The sequence below is a fragment of the Dipodomys merriami genome, unplaced genomic scaffold (genome assembly GCF_024711535.1).
Source record: "Dipodomys merriami isolate MVZ:Mamm:240054 unplaced genomic scaffold, mDipMer1.0.p SCAF_94, whole genome shotgun sequence".
In the NCBI taxonomy this organism is placed as follows: Eukaryota; Metazoa; Chordata; class Mammalia; order Rodentia; family Heteromyidae; genus Dipodomys; species Dipodomys merriami.
The window spans coordinates 240284-260211 of NW_027206557.1; the positions used below are offsets into that span (position 1 = coordinate 240284).

Genomic DNA, 19928 nt, shown 5'->3' on the forward strand with positions numbered 1-19928 from the left:
TTCACAAGTGTACATTGAAAATTGTGACTGTATTTACCTACCCTTCCTCTCTCTACTTAGCTTCCTTGTATTCCTGATATTAAACTGTCGGTTAATTGTTCAGAGGAGTTTCACCCCTGTACATATACTGCTCTCAGCACTGAGTGGTCACTCATAGCAGTTGTGCATCTGTTGTTTCCAGCTTAGGGGTGCTGGAAGTCTGCTCTCAGTGCTCATTACAGGTCTACAGAGGATCCTCCCTTTTCTTCTCCCCGTGGGAGGAGCCATGTTGCTGTGTAATGATGAGGTTTATTATGGCCTCCCTCTGGGCTGGCTCACCTCATCTGAGTTCTGCTGCCGTTTTAATTTTGCAGAACTGATCAGGAAATTCAAACCTGTACCATCGCTGTCATCAATGCACTCTTCCTGAAAGCTCCTGACGAGCGCAGGCAGGTGAGCTGTGTTGCTTCCATTTTTGTGTCCAGGGTTGGGAAGTGTTTGTGCAGAGGATGCCTTCTCCTTCCTCTCTGGGGGTCTTGGAGGGCTGCTTTGTGGCTCTGGCTCCTGTCATGTCACCAAGCAGGGTGTAGGGGAGGGAGGAGGTGGAGACTTGGGTAAGCCATTGACTGAAATGAGTGTTTGGCCCTAAGAACCCTTCCCTAAAATCTCAGAGCACACAAAGATGGGAGCCTGGCTGATGGGATGGCCTCTGAGGTGGAAGCCCCCAGGGTCTTCTGTCATCTAGTCATTCACCAAGGCCAGGGAGATGTCGTCCCCATTTTTCAGAGGTGTCCTGCCTGCTCAGGAGAACAGTAGATGCGAAAGCGAGAGAACGAGAGGGGGCAGCTGAAGATGATGCTTGTGGTGGAGATCACCATGCTCATGTATGAGAGGTGCTCTTTGCTTGGTCCTAGATCTTCTGACCCTTGGGGTCATGGGTGGGGGAACTGAGCCGTTCATTTGTATCTTTGTGTATAGAGGGGAGGGAGAATCCCTTAAAGATACACAGAAGAAACCTAACTTTTGGGGTTCTTTGGACTATAAATTCTTTGATTCTTTCTCAAGTAGGGGAAGGAACAGAATAAAGAGTTTTGGTATGTTTTGGAATTTAGCTTAGTTCTCAAAGACCATTAATTTTTTTAAAAATTCTACCTGCATAACATAGAATGTGTTACCCTGACCACAGTTCACTGCCATAGGAGAGTTCACTAAGGAGATCATGGCATCTGCCAGGAAATTTTTCACAAGAGTGTAGAAAGCTAACCTGCTACTCAATGCTGTGCATAGAATCAGACTTTATTTATCCTATTTATCTTATCTTCATGTTTCTAAGAATTTTAATATCAGTTATTAAATGTGAGGGATTCTGATTTGTTTTCCATTTAGGATTGTTGGTTCATTTCTAGGAGTTACATTTCCATGGTTTCATTATTGTTTTGTTTTTGTTTCCCTGCTGGGCCTTTCCAAGCTCTGCCACTTGAGCCATACTTCCACTTCTAGCATTTTGCCAATTATGTAAAGATTAGAGTCAATGGGAGGGGCTGGGAAGGTGGCTCAGTGGTAGAATGCTTGCCTTGCATGCCTGAGGCCCTGGGTTCGATTCCTCAGCACCATATAAGCAAAAAGAAAAAAAGCCGGAAGTGGTGCTGTGGCTCAAGTGGTAGAGCACTAGCCTTGAGCTGAAGAGCTGAGGGACAGAGCCCAGGCCCAGAGTTCAGGCCCCTTGACCCGACCCCCCTCCCTTCCCCCAAAAAAAGAGTCAATGGGATTTTTCTACTCAGGCTGATTTTATATCATGATTCTCATATTTCAGACTTCTATATAGCTTGGATTATAGCCATGAGCACAGGCATTGGGCTGTATTTGTAGTTCCTAAAATTTAATTATATTTTCAGTTAAAAGAGTTGGTTTAAAAAAAAGTAAAAAAAAAAAAAAAAGAAAGAAAGAAAGACCAAAAGGAAAGAAGTGTGAAAGCTTCTTTCATTACCTTCCCAAAGAGAGACTTGCTACAATTTCATAGTACCCATGTACTTTCCATGGCTGTGGGTCATCCTGCTTTGTTTTATGCAAATATTTGCCTAGTTGTGTCTTTTGTTTTGTTTGTTTTTGGTCCGAGACCAGGACTCGAACTTGATATCTAATGCTTTCGTTCAATGATGTTCACTTTCTACCAATGGAGCCACTCCACCAGCCCAGAGTTTTGTTTGTATTTTTAACCAACACTTGGCATACTACATGTACTGTCTTTATAGAAAACTGCTGTTAAGATTAAAACTATGTTGTAGACATCATTCCGTATTGGTGTATCTATCTATATATTTATATGTTTCTGTCATTTCAGTGCTATGAAAATCTCCCCATGGACTCTCATGTTTACTCAAACTATTCCCTAAGACAGATATCTCTCATGTTCACAAAGATCCTTCTGTTTTCTCTGTTCTAGCTTCTGTTCCTTAGGAGAGTACTATCAAATATTCAGTTGTTCCTTAATGAAATATGTATTGTCATCTTCTGTTTGCTGAATATCATGCCTGGAACTTGGGATACATGGAGTCCACTGTGCCCCCAAGAACACACAGTCTTATGCATATATATGTATATGTATATATATGTTTTTGTAAGTAGATAGTCACTGACTAGTAGCTGTTGGACAGGAAATAGCCTTCTAACTATTGGCGACTATCTTGTGGCTGTCTATGTATATCTGTACTTATATCTACATTTCTATCATTTCAATGTTATAAAATCATATTAACCTATAGATGAAATAGGAGCACTAAGCATATTTTTTATTTTCTTTTTTTGGTGACTATTGGGCTGCACTTTTCATTTGCAAAAGGAATACAATATTTATAAAAAGCAATATTGGAAATGTATGTATAGAGGTCCTTTCGGTCTTTTGTTTGTTACCTGCTCCAAAAAAATCAAACCTAACCAAGCCAGATCAACCCTCACCCAAGAGCTACTGTATTTAGCTGGGGAAGAATCATGTAGTAGAGATGGCCGATGGTGTTTTCTGGGCTTGCCTTCAGCTTGTGTCTCAAGATGTGGTTGCCTTTGCTTTCTTGCTTTTGAGGGCAGGAAGATGACCTGATCATGGATTTCCATTTCTATGTCTTCTGTTCCCATATAACTGTAAAAGGTGTTCACAGTCCTCCCTAGGCAGTGGGTTGGCAGGGCATTGCATCAAAGTTGCCAACAGCTCTGAATTTCCATCCCTTCTTCTCTCTTGCTTGCTCTCCTTTCTGTGGTGGCATTGGCGCTGTTAGGTTGATGTAGACAACAATGTTGACATCCTTGGGTGTCCTCTGACTGTAAGTCACCCATGTTCCCTCTGTGGACCCTGCTGTCTCAGTCTGCCCTCATCCATCCTGCCTGTACCCCCTGCATCCCCTCGAGTTCCTTTCCTCATGTTCTTCGCTCCCCTGGCTTTCTGTACATTTATTTGCACCTTAGTAGATATCATGGTTCTGTTGTTTTTCATTGTAGCTTAGTTTCTTCTCTATGCAGTACAACTCGTAGCACTGAAGAAAAAAAAATCCCCAGCACAGATTGGCATTCTAGTGTCTTCCTGCATATGAGCAGTATTTTGACTTTTTCTTAGTGTGTCCCAAGGATGTGGCTTGACTATGAAATTTCTCCCGTGTTCCTTCCAAAGAGGGCCTGTGAATCATTTCATTTCATAAAACCATCCTCAAGTACTCTGCTGAGGCCAGGAGAGGCTGGAGCACAACTTATATCATGCAGAAGCCAAGGGAGAATTCCACAGCATCACATCTGGCCAGATATTTGTCCATCTGAAACCCCATGTGGTTTATTTGCATAGCTTGCTGATCCAGCTCTGGGGTGTAAATTGCCCTTGGTTCTGTACGCAGGTAGATGAACTTGCTTTTAGGTGAGTTAGGGATTTTAGGGTGATGGTTCTCCAACATCAGGATGTCCTTGCTGTGGGTGTGTGTTGTCTGGTCATCTTCATACAATCTAAGAAAAGCGGGTACAGGGTCCTTCCTCTACCCACTCAACAGCTCAAAGCTAGCTCTTTACCACTTGAACCACACCCCCACTTCTTCTTTTTGCTGGTTAATTGGAGATAATTCCAGTCTCCTGGGGCTGGCTTTGAACCAGATTCTCAGATCTAAGACATCTGATTGGCTGGCCAGAATTACAGGTATGAGCCACTGGTGCCCAGCCTCTGATGCACTTTTTGAGTGGAAAACCATTAGTTTCTGGAGAGTGATTTTTCTAGAAGGAAAAAATTCCATATATATATGTATTCATATATATATGCCTTTGTACTTGGCTTTTATAATCCAAATGGAATATCCAGCCTTATCATGGAATAGTAGTGCCTTCCAAGGCCACAGTTTTCTAAGAAATACTGCTGATATCCAGGCCCTGAAGCACACGGGAAGAATGACACTTGGTTGTATGGAAAAGCATGCCTGTCTTTCTAACCAAAGCCTTTGTGTGGGGTGTTTTTCTTCCCCAGGAAATGGCAAATATTTTGGCTCAGAAGCAGCTGCGTTCCATCATTCTAACAGTGAGTACCTAACTGGGGAGGAAGGGCCTGGTGCAACTTTAGTGTCCCTTCTGTGACTGATCTGCACTTTGTTCTCCACTGTTTGGTGAAGGGTAGGGCTAGGAAGGAGGGAAGATGATGGGCTCTGAGAGTCAGAATCAACATTTCTGTCCCACAGGAAGCATCCTGTGGGACAGGAGTAAAAATGACATGATTGGGCCTCTGGGCTGGAGCCCGCCTTCCTGTGGTGGTTTTCTACACATACGGTTTAGCTTTGCAAGGAAGGGAATCAGAACTCCACAACTTCTAATACCTAGCACCATGGTGCTGCCCCAGTTTTTCTGGGGGAAAGCAGTTTACTTTTCACTGAGTTGTGAGCTGGAGATTCAAGCACTGAGACAGAGGTAGCTCCCTGTGCCATGATGGTGTTGGCTTCTTGGCAGTGTTCCTGCACTGAGTTTGCTTCTGTAGGGTGGGAACAAGGTTGCTTTAGTTCTTGGAAGTTGGATGCGTGGGGGGTAGGGGACTATGATGGTGGTGACACCATTTGCCCTTCTGTGACCTGGGGAGCCAGGGCCCGACCCTTTCCTTTAAGAGCCTCCCCACCCTCTGTTTCGTCTTCTGCACACAGAAGATCTTTTCCTGCCTCTGAGTCATCAGGGAGAGCTCTGAGCTCACATGTATGTTGGCTTTCCTTCTGAAGGGTGAGCCACCAGGCTTCATTCCTGGTTGCATCTAGATGCAGACTGCCCAGCCTCCACTTGGGCCTGTTGATGATGTTTAATTTGTGGTCTGCCCTTTCTTTTTTTGGTAAGTATTTTAACAAAGTATTTCTGCAGCATGTCATCCGTGCCCAGCGGACCATCAACAACGAGATGGCCCACCAATTAATTATATGTTCTCCCAAGTGCTCACCTTCAACCTCCTGGAAGACAGTATGATGACCAAAATGGACCCCCAGGATCAGATAGGTGTGCATCTAACAGCAGTAACATGTGACAAACAGAAAGTGCAATGCCACCAGCCATCTTTCTGCTAGCTATTCTGAATCCTGGAGTTTGTGAGGATCCTATAAGTATTGTATTACTTTCTTAGGGCTTGGGGATATGGCTTCTCAATATAGGTGAATACCTACAGATAATAAAACCAATTGATCATAGCTGGGTGCTGCTGGCTAACAATTGTCATCCTAGATAGGAAGCTGAGATCTGAAGGTCCTGGTTCAAAGCTAGCCAGGCAGGAAAATCTGTGAGACTCATACCTTCTATTAACTAGCAAAAACCTGGAAGTGGAATAGCTCAAGTATAGAATGGAAGCCTTGAGTGAAAAAGCAAAGTAAGAGCATGGGGATTTGAGTTTGAGCCCCAGTGCTAGCAATAAATAAAGGCTTCCATTAGGCCCTGAACATGCATGTGGTTTTTTGTTTGGAGAATAAGGGAGTAATTTTAAAGTGGAAGCTCACTGGCACTGAGTATATTCACATTGTTATGAAAACATTACCAGGTATCATCAGGCAAAACTGAATTTCTGGGTCCCCTAAACAATAACTCCATTTGAGCTATCCTGCAAGCCCTGGCCAGCTTGCTCCATTTTGCTTCCTGTTGCTGTGGTGTGGCTACACAGAAGTATTCTAGGCAACACTTGTCACCTATTATCTGCCTTATTTCACTCCACCTAGTACCTTTAAGGTTTGTCCTTGTGGTCACAATTTTTGTGTGCTGTCCCTGACGGTTTGTGCTCAAGGCTAGCACCCTATCACTTGAGCCTCAGCTCCACTTCTGGCTTTTTTGGTGGTCAGCTGGAGATAAGAGTCTCATGGACTTTCCTACCTGAGCTGGCTTTGAACTGCTATCCTCAGATCTCAGCCTCGTGAGTAGCTAAGATTACAAGCCTGAGCCACCGGCACTATGGAATTCTGTTCCTGCTGTATGTGAATGTCATGTGCTCATCCATTTACTATGGATGGACAAGGAAGGGCACAGGGGTTGGTTCTTCTTTGGGATCTTCCTTTTATTTTGATTTCCTGTTAGTTTTGATGATGTGTCCTTGATTAGTGGAGTAAAAGATCCATTGCGACTGCAGAACTGCTCACGGGCCTTGTGAGCCTCTTGCTTTGTAGGTAGCAGTGGGCCCTCCCAGACTCTACCTCAGCCTACGCCCCTCACTGCCTCCCTTCGCAATTAGGACCTCATCTAGGCCAGGTCCCTGGCAACTGGTTACCAATATTCCACATGAGATGCCAGCGTGGGTCACTGGAGAGATGCCAAGCTTGAGAAGCCGGGGGAGGGGAAAAGGGCAAAGTGTGCTCAGCTCTCCTTTAGAACATGGCTTGACTTTTATCTGGTTTTCTTTTACTCTAAAGCATGATTCATTTGGACTCTGGGGGTGAAGAAAAAGAGAGTTGATGTCACTTTGCACAATGACAGCAGATTCCTCTCCCTCCCTCAATCTAGGCTCAAAGAGACATCATATTTGAACTTCGAAGAATTGCTTTTGATGCGGAGACTGAATCTAATAATAGCAGCAGCAGCTTGGAGAAACGCAAGTCCATGTACACCCGGGATTACAAGAAACTTGGCTTCATTGTAAGTGAGTTCTCTCCTTCCACTCCCTGGGTGACCTCAGCCGCTGCCACAAGCGTGTGGTCCTTGTGTGCTCTGTAAAATCGCTTCCACATTTCCAGATGTTAAATAGCATCCCGTGACAGTTTCTTCTGGCTGCAGGGGATGGAATAAGTTGCACAAGTGTGAGTGAGTGCTGCGTTTGTTTACTCGGTGGTGATTAAGTGTAGCCAAGAATAATCAGTCTGGAACGCATGTGGCTTTCCTCAGACCTGCTCCTTCCGATGGGGCTGAGGGATGGAGACAGTTCTGGATGCGTCTTACGATTTGGTGTGGGACTGAATAACTTACACACGTCAAGTCCACATCAGAATCCAACCCAGAGTCTCCTGGAATGTATGTAATACATCACAAGATTTGTACAATTTATGTTTTCCTGAGAGCTGTGTCTTGCTGAAGACACCAATATGCTTTTATCCTTTGGGCATTTTTGTTGTTGTTGTTGATTATTTGTTTTTTTCAGTCTGTGAATCTGAACCTAAGGTATCCAGACCAGCCTCTTCATTGAACACCACTTTATGCATGTTATAAAAACTTTACAGGAATGTGCCTCTACTTCTTGACTTCTGTACTTTATAATTTATCAGACTTTTTACTTCATATATATGTACATAAACTATATACATATGTATACATACACAAAGTATAAATTTTATATATAAAGTACAAATTCTGCCCTATAGTTTACTTTAAACCACTGTCTTTTGAAAAGGTTTAAATCATAAGAAAAAGTTCCATGCACTTACACATGTAGTTGGCATGTCTGAGAAGTCTTCCTTTATTTATGTCCATCTCCATTTGTAACTGTTCTGATTTTCCCTAAATTTCTTATGGTGTGACATACTCTGTCAGCTTTTGTTTCTGAGAGTTTCTTTATCTTTTCTCTTGAAAGTTAACTAAACTTGAAAGTTACTTTCTCTGCACATAGAATTCTAATTTGAATCCCTACCTCCCCTCTCCCTCCCCTCCCCTGAAAATGTTGCCCTACTGTCTTCTCACTTGCTTTTGATGAGAAATATGCTGCTCTCCTGTTGCTATTTTCTGCTGCCCTCAGAATCCCTGAGGGGCTTGATTATGATCACTTTTGGTGTCTTTTCCTTTGCCCCCAACCTGACCCACACACATGCTGTGTACTTAGATCTGTGCGTTCATAGTTTTCATCAAGTTTTTGAAATTTTAGCTTTATTCAATTCTTTTGCCTCTCTCTTTGAATAGAATCCTTAACTTTTTTTTTTTTTGTAGCAGTCCTGGGGCTGTGTGCTGTCCTTAAGCTTTTTTTATTTTTTCTGACTCAGTGTTTTGAAACCACCTGCTCATCTGCAATTACAGTACTGCACCCATTATTTATGCACACATAACCCTGATCACATTATTAGGATGACTTTATAAAACTCATTTTTATGATAAATATTTTCAAAGCTTTCCATAGGGCTCAGTTGCTTCCAATAAACATCTAGTAATTCCATGGTCAAACTATCTTAAAATCCTCTCCTTAGTACCTCTTTCGTTAAGAATTAAGTTTGTAGTGTTAGTCTCAATATCCTTCCTAATAAGGGATTTTTTTTTTACGACATACACAGCTTTTTGGCTTGCCCTGCAATGATACTCTGACATCATTTTTGTTCTATCATATCCTGAATTTTGACCTGGGAGTTCCATTTGACTGTTTAGTTGAATTGAAGTTAAAAAATGCTGGTGAATAGGGTCATGACTGACAGGACAGGTGCAGATTTGTGATGATGACCAAGCTGTTCTTGCTCACCTGACAGAGCTCTTTCCCAGACATTCAGCCTGGTGAAGAAGGGACTTCACTCCCCTGCCTTCTAAGTTTACTTTTGTGTCCTGAGCAAGGCATGTCTAAATTCCCTGGAAGTTTGCATAATCCATATTCTTCAAGTCAAATTTCCAGAGAGAGTTCAAGGCCTGTGCATTTCAGCATCACTCCAAAGTGATTTTGCTGCCCTCTTCTGGTGCATGGGTGGCCTTTGGGTTCCTCTGTGCTACTGTAGCTCCACTGTCCTCCTTCTGCCACTGCTTTGATTTCCCACGAACTATGCCAAAAATGTCTGCCATTTTCAGGGCTGATTGTATTTCTGCTCTAGTCCTTCGTGATTGGCAGCAGAGAGCAGAGTCATAGGGAAAGGAGGGTGTGAAGATCGAACAGGCCTAGGCTTGTAAATGGGAAGGGAGTGGGTAAGATAGCTCTTTTTATTTCCAGACTTGGTCCTTGTATAAAATCACCAGTTTCTACCATGAGTCAGTGTGGCTCCGTCTATGTCAGATGACTCTTACTTAGGGTGTTGGGACATCTCTGTCTCTGTTTTCTATGCCTGGAGGGTGCCGTGTCTCATGACTGCTGAATGAAGAGTGATGTAGGGTTTCATTGGACATCGACTTGGTCTGGTTTTCTGGCCTGTAGAATAATTTGAACCTCTAATGTTGTGGGTGTGGTAATGGTGTGGCTCAGGCAGCAGGGGTCATGGTCTGAGTGGTAGCTTGCCTTCCTAGCAAGCAAACATGAGGCTCTGAGTTTACAACCAGTACTTCCAGGGGGTGGAGATGGGAGGGGTAGAATTTGTAGGACTAATTCTCCCCTTCCCCCCCCCCCCAACATACACTTTCCTGCAACAACTTGTAAAGTTATTTTGGAAAAAAAGTAGAACTCAAATAGACAATAACCAACAGGAGACATAGGGTTTTCTTTTTAAAATTATTATTAGTATATATGATACTCTTTCAGTTTAGATATTTAGTTTAGATATTCATGATGTTCTTTTAGCTTTTAATTTTAGAACTTCCCCAAGGCCAAGATCTTGATCAGACAGTTGAGAAGCTGGAAGGACTGTTGATTAATGATTTATAGGGCAGCAAGCCAATAACTTTAGAAAGCTGCTTTCACTTTTACACAACCAGCCAGGCAAACTTTCTTAAGTACTAGGAGCAAACTCATGTGTTCACTCTGCTACCTACAGGCCATGTGGCAGAAACACTGTCAGCTGGCTCAGGGCAGGCTGGGGGCACCCTGGAATTGTACGCAGAGTTCTGCCTGATTCTCTGTTCACCAAGCAAGATAACCTTGCCTGTTTCCACTCACTGTCCTGGTCTGAGATTAGAGATTCCTTTTGAGATTTGCATGATGTTGTTTTGCCTCCAAGCAGGCTTGGGAGTCCAGTGGATCTAGATTAAAATTTTAGCTGTCTCCCTTCTGGCCCATGGGCCAGTGGTCTGTCCTCAACCTGTGTGCCCTTCGCTTTCTTCAGCTGTGAAACTGGCAACAACTTTGTGAGTTTAGGATCATTGGAGACCTTGTGAGATTGTGGACTAGTGGCCAGCATAGGGCCTGGGCCTAGGGAGTACTTGGCTGATTGTCCTCACTCCAGGGAGCACTTGGCCAGTGGTCCTCTTCACTCCAGGGGATACTTAGCTGATGGTCCAACTCCAGAGAGCACCTAGCCCATGTTCCTTCTCAACCCAGGGAGCACCTCGTCCATGATCCTTCTCGTTCCAGGGAGTACTTGGCCGATGGTCTTTCTCACTCTGAGGAGCACCTAGTCAATGTTCCTTCTCATTTCGGGGAGTAGTTAGCCGATGGGCCTCCTCACTCTCAGGAGCACTTAGCTCATGCTCCTTTCCACTTCTTCTCTGGGAGCACACATTAGAAAAGCCACAGGTAGCTTTTGGATTTGCTCAAAGTGGAAGTGAGCATCTCTCCCCAAGGCAGGGGCAGTTCATCAAAGGAGATAAACAAGTAGATTTGGCTGTGGGAGGGAGGGAAAGATAATGGAGAATGTTAAATTCAGAAGGGTTTGAGATATGCAGTCAGTCCTCATGACTCACGGATTCCTGTACTTGCAAATTCCTCTACAAAGAAAAATGTTTGTAATCCCCCAAATGCATAAATTTTAGCTACCAAGACTTCCAGGCCCTTGAGTGGTCTGTAGGAAATGTCTGCATGGGACCATCAAGTGTAGCATTTGAAGTCAGCTATTAAGCCCAAGGTTCCCTTGGGGGACTGGGTAGAGGGTTTCAGACATGCAAAGGCTGCTGTGTGGTTCATGCTGGGGAGCGCCTTGCACATGCAGTGAGAGCTTTCTTGTCTTGGGAGCTTGATCTCAGGATTGGCTGCCTCCTCCATGCTTCAACTGATCACACATCCCCCATGCTCATTTGAAATGCTGCAGACCTAGTTCTAAGGAGAGCTAGGTACTGTCTGGCTTCCTTGACAGATAACACTGACCTGAAATTAAACAGCCACCAGGTGGTGCAAGAGCACAGCCATTAGACCTTGGCCCAGAGCTGGCTGGGGTGCCTGCTCCATTGTAGGCTGTCCTGGGAGCCTGTGGGGTTTGAAGTTGAGGGACCTACTCATGGGCCTCAGAGTCTCCTGCATCAGTGTCTATTTGGAATTAGAAGCATTCCAGGATGCAGGGATGAGGGAGGCGGTGGTACCCATTCAGTGGAGTGTGCCTCTTCTTCCCTCTCCTAAATTTCACGCCCAGTGACTTCTCTTATGATGTTGTTGGAAGCTTATAAGCATGGCATAGCCCATCAGGATGAGCTAGTGCATCGAAGACCTATTTGAACATTAAGTATTGAAAACAACAAAAGTGAAAACATATTTGAGGATTTAAAAGTTTGCATAGTTGAGTATATTAGCTCCCACTTGTAATCCCAGCTACTAGGGAGGTTAAAGGTGAGAAGATTATGTGTCAAGGCCAGGTTGGAGAAAAAAAATCAGGGAGACCCTATTTCAACGCTAAAAGTTGGCTGTGGTGCCCTGGGCCTCTCATCCCAGCTCCCTGAGCGGCACGAGTCGGGGGATTGATATCTGAAGCTTGAGAGTAAAGCAACACCTTTCCTGAAGAGTAAATGAAACAAAAAAGAACTGGAGATATAGCTCACATACTAAGGGGCAAATGTGTGAGGCCCTGAATTCAAACTATGGCACAAATAAGCAGGTAATGAAAAAAGTCTAGTCCAAATGTATACCAGTGATGGCTTAGAGAGATCAGGCTGGTAAATGGAGTCACAGTGAACCAGAGTTGCTGACAGGGAATACTGGGTGTGAATTCTGGTGGTCGTATTGGAAAGTAAGTAGCGACTTGCACGCTGTGTGTATAAGTGTGTCATATCTTTCTTGGGTGTTTTGTGTCATTGTGCAGGTCATGGTACTCTGTCTGTTTGGTTTCATATGTGTTGACTGCAGGTGTCTGAAATGTACAGCCACAGGAAGTTGTAGCCAGTAGGAGAAAGGAACTTTGGAACTGATGTCCAGCTTTACTTCCTGTGGTTGGACCCTGCTGGATGGGCTCTGGCCCAGGGCTCTCATGAAGCCAGGGTAGTGTCAACATATTTCCTAATGATGCCAGTGGGGAAATCAAAAGTGCCACAGGTCGGATCAGGCCTGGCATTGCACAAATCTGTACACCCAGCTACCAGAAAGGCAGATAGGGGAGAATTACCAGGCAAAAAAGTTAGTGAGAGCCTGTCTCAAAGAACAACCCGGGAATGGCGATTCACATCCATAATGCCCAGAGGCACAAGTAAATGGATCATGGTCCAAGTGTGAGACCCTATCTAAAAAAATAACTAAAGCAAAAAGAGGTTAGAGGGGGTGGTAGGGTGCCTGGCAAGCAATCACAGGCCCTGAATTCAAAGCCCAGTAACACACACACACACACACACATTTACACAATACATGCATGCACATAGATGCATGCATATACACAGTACACACAAGCACCCATGTACACATCTATACACATGTACACACGTGCAGATGCATGCACACTCGTACATGTATACACACATATATATGTGCCCACACAAGCTCTATTTAGAATATTTACAGGTTTTGTTTCCCCTTGACCCATCTTTGCTGTCTAGCTGCCCTGGGAATGTCTGTTCCTATGTGGGGCAAGTAGCTTGCAGCCGCATTGTCCACTCGCAGTGTGAACACTCTGGCTGTAGCTCACCTGGCCTGCAGTGCCCTGATGGCTGCTTCTGTCTGGTGCTTTTGCCTTTGTGTTGTGTTGATTCTCCTCTTACCTAGCAGGGGTAGGGTACGAAGAACACAGGAGAAACAGGGGAGTGGAAGGGTTCCATCCCAGAAACTCCCACAACAACCCGTGTGTCCTGCAGAGGGGACACTTGGATAACTGTGGTTTTGAAACATTCGATATTTTTTAAGGAAATACTTGAAAGGACTTCTGAAAACTTGTTACAGTTCATTGCTGGGATGATACTCGAGTTTCATTCTCCTAGGGTTTTGGGTTTTTTTTTACAACTGTGATTAATTTCAACTCCAGATAGAATCAGTCTGAGCTGGTTATTGAAAATGAGATGTGTAGATCCCCAGGTTTCTTCTGCTCCTGGTTTTCCCTCCTTTATTCCCCTTTGCAGTTTGCTCATATTGGATCCTAGTAGACACAAGTGGATCTGCTCTGTGGCCACAGGGGGCATGCGTAGCCAAAGCATGGGAGCCCACAGCTGCTCTTACGAAGAACAGCTCAGGTATGTTTCACAGTATGGAGAAGTTAGCCTTCTACACATGGGTAGGAATTTTTCCCAGATAAGTCCTTCCTTGTTCCATTTTTAGGTTAAGAGGCACAGGAACTCAGTGCCCTTTAAAATGTGGCGGTGGTAGGAGGTAACTTGCTAACCAGCACAATTACCTACCTCTTACTGTACCATGCTGACCTTCTCCCACGTCCCCCTTTTGAGAAGAGTCTTGTTATGTAGCACATGCTGGCATTGAACTAATGTCCCTCCTTCCTCAACTTCCCGAGTGCTAGGATTATGTGCCACACCATCTCCAGCTTTTGTGACACTCTCTCAAAAGGGTATGGACCAGTATGTCTGATGAGGATCTGGACTTGGATGAGAGCTTATGGGCCTCTGGTTCTGATGACAGGGCTTCATAGGTTTTTAGAATCTCTCCATGGGAACTTTGTTGCCCTGGGAGGATGCCCTGAGCATTTCTGAATACATTGTTTGAATTTGAGCATCCTTGAGAACAGTGTTGGTATTTGAGGGTAGCTGAGACAAAGAGAATGAAGAAAAGGTCTATGAGAGACTTAGGATTCCCTTGGCCCTGACCACGACACCTGGACCTGTGCCTTCTGTATTTGTCTTTATCCTGAGACCTTATGCAGTCACAGTAGTTTTTTTTTGTTTTTTTTTGGGGGGGGGGTCAGTCATGGGGCTTGAACTCTGGGTGCTGTCCCTGCATTCTTCAGCTCAAGGCAAGCGTTCTACCACTTGAGCCACCAGCGCCACTTCTGGTTTTCTAGTGGTTTTTTAATTGGTGATAAGAGTCTTACGGACTTTCCTGCCTGGGCTGGCTTTGAACCACGATCCTCAGATCTCAGCCTCCTGAGAAGCTAGGATTACAGGTGTGAGCCACTGGCACCTGGCTACAGTCACAGTAGTTTTTATTCAGTTTCCATCGTTCCAAGCATGCATCATTGCCCAAATGTCCTACAGAGCTCTGAATTCTATGTGAGATGATCTTGGGGGAGTGGTGTGTGCCTACACATCTCGCCACACATACACTCGGATGTATGTGCTTTGAGTCTGTGAGGACGCTGTGTATACTCCACAAGCCACTCCCTGGCGAGGGATTCTAATTGTGGACATGACATTCGGTCTCTGTAGGAATTCAGATTACTGAAATCTTCCAATGGGAAAGGACAGAACTTGTCAGAGAATCTCCCAGTGACATAAGAACTGTCCCCAGGAGGGCATCACACCACACTTTTCATTTGGGGTGGAGAGGAGACAAAGATGGAGAAAGAGAGAGAGACAGAGACAGAGGGACAGAGAGAGAAGGTGGGTTTACCATTTCAAGGGATTAATGATCTCCCCAAAGGCTGCCATGTTGCGTCAGGACTTACAGACATACTTGCTTTTCATTGTTGAGTTGGTTAGCTAACGCAAATGAAGCAAATGGAGCATGCCTTGGCTTTTTTGAAAAGTGTGTTTTTTCTGCGTCCCTCCCCCTTCCCACCCAGATCCTCTAAGGGGACACCAGGGACACGCTCCATCCAGAATCTTTGAGAAAACCAACACAGGCTTGTTTAAATTGCCATGGGTTTGTCTTGCTGGACATGATATGACCACTCACCTGGGTTGTGCTCTTCCCCACGCCCAACCTTGCTTCTCCAGGGACTGGACAGATATTCTCCATCTGAACCCAGCAGGAGCAGGGCCCCATTCTTATCTGGGGTCGGAAGCAGAATGATGCTTGCTTCTCACTGAGAAACACACTTTTGATTTTCCAAGGGCTCTGGGAACTTTCCCAAGTGTGCATGGCAGCAAGTGGCACGGCCAGTGTGTGGCCAGCTCTGCCGTGGTGTGCTGTGCTGTCTCCAGGCTGCTGGCTGAAAGGCCTCCATCTCTCCGCAGAAGCTGTTTCAATGGGTGCTCTTAGGCTGAGCAAAGTGATGAGGGAAGATCCGGTTTGATGATCAAGGTTCTGCATGCCCATCTTTTTTATTCCGGGGGAACCCCAAAATTGGCCTTTCTCCCATTTTCCATGGAGCCTGAAGCAAGACATTGTGATTTAGCTTCTCTTGGCCTTCCTAATTTCTGTATTTATGGATCTCATCTACTAAGACATGTTCTTCTTAGCTCCCCAGAAAGGTTTGCTTGCATCCCTCCTGCAGCTGCTCCTTCATTCCTGAGCACTAGGTGGAAGAAGGAGGGTAGGTACAGGCCACTGGAAGGAGGGGGAGACCTACTGATCTGAGGGGATCCAGCCCAGGGACTAGGATTGGGAGCAGGTCTCATAGAAGAAGAGCCAGTCTAGTGGGCTCAACTGGGAATCCACAATCGGTATCTCAGACATGTAGGGGAAGTTTGGATTACAGAGGTCTGGCCTTCCATTGGTCATTTGTAGGAAACTCTGAGAAAGATGGCCTCCCATTGGTCATGTAGGGCATGTTCACAAAGCAGAATAGAGCCAGTCTACCAGAGACTAATGAATTGATTGATTTGTGACTGTAGTTACAGGAGATGTATTATTTAGGGCATGGTGCCAGTGAGCTTGAAGTCACAGGGATGAGTTAGGAGGAAACCATGGCCTTCATGATATTACTGTTAGTGAACTTCCTGTCACTCTGGACCTCCATGTATATGCCTCTCTCTCCGTCCCAACTCTCTTCTCTCCTCTACAGTTCCCAGCTAGTTCCATTGTTACTTCTTATAGGTGACTCTGCTGGGAACTGTCCTAGCTCCAGGTCCTTTCAGTGTCAGCATAGGTCACCTGGCATGGTTCTTACTAACCTGACATGAGTGAGTCAAATTAATGATCTTACCATTCAAAACCATAGATGTGTATTTGTGTGTGTGTGTGTGTGTGTGTGTGTGTGTGTGTGTGTGTGTGTGTGTGTGTTTGTGTGTAATCACTGGTAGCGGTTTATATATATTATAAGAAAAATACAGATTATGGAATGCCCTTGTAATTTGTCAAGGGAATATGAGGACTTTGTTCATGGAACCTGTGGGATTTCCTAGTGGAGGGGGGATGATAGAGATGAACCTCAAATAATGCTTTTTGTAGGAGATGGGATTATTCCTTTTTGTTCCTCCCACACACCCCTAAATATTATGTTGAAACCTAATCCTTAATGTGGTGATATTAAGAAGTGAGATTTAGCTGGGTGCTGGTAGCTCTTGTTTGTAATCCTAGCTACTTGGGAGGCTAAGATTGGGAGAATTGTATTTTGTAGCCAGCCTTCAAACGTTTGCAAGAGTCCATATTAGCCATCAGCTGGGCACAGTGGCACATACTTGCTATCCCAGCGATGTGGGAGGTTGAGATCAGTAGGATTATAATCCTAGGCAGGTTTGGGCAAATAAAGTTTGTGAGATTCTACTTCAAGAGACAAAAGCTGGGAGTGGTGGTATGTGCTTATATTTGGTTTAAATAGGAGGATTATGGTTCCAGCTGGCCTGGGCAAAAAAGTGAGGCCCTATATGAAAAATAACCAGAGCAAAAGGTGACTAGAGATGTGGCTCAGGTGGCAGAATGTCTGCGTAACACGTGAGAAGTCCTGAGTTCCATCCTGGGAACTACCAAAAAACGAAAGAAAAGAAAAAGAAATGAGATCTTGGGGAGGGGACTGATGCTTCTATAAAAGAGGTGCAGGGCACTTCACCCATCTCCTTATGGGGAGGGAGGGACTGTTGAAGACACCATTTGAAGCAGGCACTGAATCGGCTGTGACCTCCACCTTGGACATGCAGATAGATGAGAGATGGATTTCCATCGTCATAGCTGCCCAAGTAGACGGAGACACTTGAATTACTGGTGGGGCGGTTAGTTGGAGGTCCATTCAAAATAAAAATAATGCTTAGCACTCAATATTTGTTTGAACCATGCGATAGTGATATCTGACGCTAAAGAAAATTCCGCTAAGAAACTATGATGAACAGAGAGGGAAAAGAATTGTGCTGACATGGAGCTCCTGGAAAACTTCTCCTGTCTTTCCCCATCAAGTCCTAAACTTGAGTTTGAGAACTTTCCAGGGGGATCCAGACCCCAGAGCATTCTGGGTAAGGAGTGCCAGCGATGTGGTTACACCAGTGAAACACTGTTTGCTACAGCAGAAGCGTGGAGAAGAAAGGGAGGTCACAGCCTCTTGGGTGGGAGATTGAAAACCCCTGCCTTCAGGTGGGAGGGAAGGGGAAGCCCATCAGGAATGTTGCAATGGTGGTAGGCAAATGAAGGTAGAGGGCTGGTAGTGGAGGGGGTGCTGTCACAGAATCGAGTTAGGATATGCAGAGCTGAATGCAACCAAGAGACATAAGGACGGAAGGAAGTCTGGAACACAGGGAGCATGCTGGCAGGCCAGAGTCAATCAATTAAAAGTCTAAAGGACTTCTGGATGCCTAACCATGTTTGCTTGAGACAAATTGTATAGGAGACTCTTGAAATCTAAGAGCATATGGTTCCAAGGAGACCGCCACTGAGAAATACCACTCAAGGTCAGGATTCACTGAGTTCAGTACTGAATAACTGCAGTACATAACGCCACCCAGCTCCCACTAAAAATGTGCATGTGTGCATGCACATGCACACATGCAAGAGGCTATGTGTTTTAATGTGCATGAATATGAATGTACACTCTTGCATGTGCATGCACGGGGGATGTGTGTTTACATGTGTGTACATGTATTAGGGTGTATGTGTCTGTGTGCTGAGAGGATGTGTATGCACACTCATGCACACACAAGGGGGTGTGTGTGTGCATGAAGCTGTGTGTTTGCATGTTTGCTTGTATGCATGAGAGTGTGTGCACCCCTGCACCACCAGGAGGGAAAGTGTGTAATGGGATAGCCTGGCAGCATAGGGACTCTGACTGTTGTAAGCTAGGAAGCTGAAATGATACTGCTCCTAGAAAAAGCGTTTGCTGCAGTCTTATATTTAGGGTTTCCTAGTGACTCAGCACTGTGTACACACTGCGGCCTTATTTTTAGTCTGGATTCTAAGCAAGTGCCTCAGGCTGGGGCTCCCAAGGAGGCCACCCACTCCTGAGCTCCCGCCCTGCCAGGGAGCTCGGGTCACTCTTTGCCAGCAAGTCCCCCACAGAGCCTTCCCCGCCTGCTTGCTGCTTATGTAATAGCTTTCATCCCCACTCACTTCCCATGTGAGAAACATTACCCCTTTCTTCCAAGAGAGATCTGTAACCAGCCCACTGCAATGTTTTCTTTCATGAACTCTTTCTTCTTCTTCTTCTTCTTTTTCTTCTTCTTCTTCTTCTTCTTCTTCTTCTTCTTCTTCTTCTTCTTCTTCTTCTTCTTCTTCTTCTTCTTCTTCTTCTTCTTCTTCTTCTTCTTCTTCCTCTTCTTCCTCTTCTTCCTCTTCTTCCTCTTCCTCTTCCCCTTCCCCTTCCTCCTCCTCCTGTCCTCCTCCTCCTCCTCCCCCTCCCCATCCCCCTCCCCCTCCTCCTCCTCCTCTTCCTCCTTCTCCTCCTCTTCCTCCTCTTCCTCCTCTTCCTTTTTCTTCTGAGACCAGGATTGGAGCTCAGGGTATCATGCTCGCTTGGCTGCACCATTGAGCCATACTTCCAGCCCGGTCTTTTCAGGCAGGTATTAAACTATGATAAGAAAGTGTGGAGACTTCTGCTCTCACCTTGGTTTTGGGGTTGGTAAATGATGATATTGGATTATGTAATGCTGATCTGATCTGAGAGGCCACAGCCACCTGCAGAGCAAAGCAAAAGCAGTGTCTTGGAGGGCAATGAGTTTTTGGTCATCTATAGTCTGTCATTAGATAGCATAGCATAGTTTATTCATTTATTGACTTTTTGTTATCACCTCAATTGTGGTTTATGAACAGTAAACTATTCATCTTTTCTGGGTTTTTCATCAGCCATGAAGATTTCTGATAAATATCATCATTCCTTTCTTATATAAGTGAAGGGCAAAACAATAAACTAAATCTCTAGAAATCTGATTTCCTTGTAAAGAGATTCAGGATCTAAGACTGTTTTAACTTCCTGAAATCCTCAGGCTATTGTAGAGGGTTACAGGCCCACTTGTTCATGCAATCTACACTGATGACATGATTCTTTAAAGTGAAAACATAGGCTGACTTGTGGTGGCACCTGCCTATCATCCCAGCGAGAGGTCAAGAGGATCATAGCTTGAGACCAACCAGGGAGAAAAGTTAGAGAGATTTCATCTCACAAAACAAGCCAGGTTTGGTGGTGCACATCCTGTAATCCCAGCTACAAGGAAAACACAGATAGGAGGGTTCTAGTCCCAGTCTGGCATTGGGCAAAAATGTGAGATCATAGCTGAAC

General features: G+C 44.9%; 1 protein-coding gene across 1 annotated transcript in view; it reads left to right on the plus strand.

Annotated features, from left to right (window-relative positions):
* Positions 1-19928, plus strand: part of LOC138821763 (engulfment and cell motility protein 1-like) — a 168691-nt gene that overhangs the window by 127105 nt on the left and 21658 nt on the right. Inside the window, exons 7-10 of the mRNA XM_070014183.1 lie at positions 354-432; positions 3249-3293; positions 4469-4519; positions 6952-7083. Of these exons, the coding sequence (XP_069870284.1) occupies positions 354-432; positions 3249-3293; positions 4469-4519; positions 6952-7083 (307 nt within the window). The remainder of the gene's footprint in view (positions 1-353; positions 433-3248; positions 3294-4468; positions 4520-6951; positions 7084-19928) is intronic.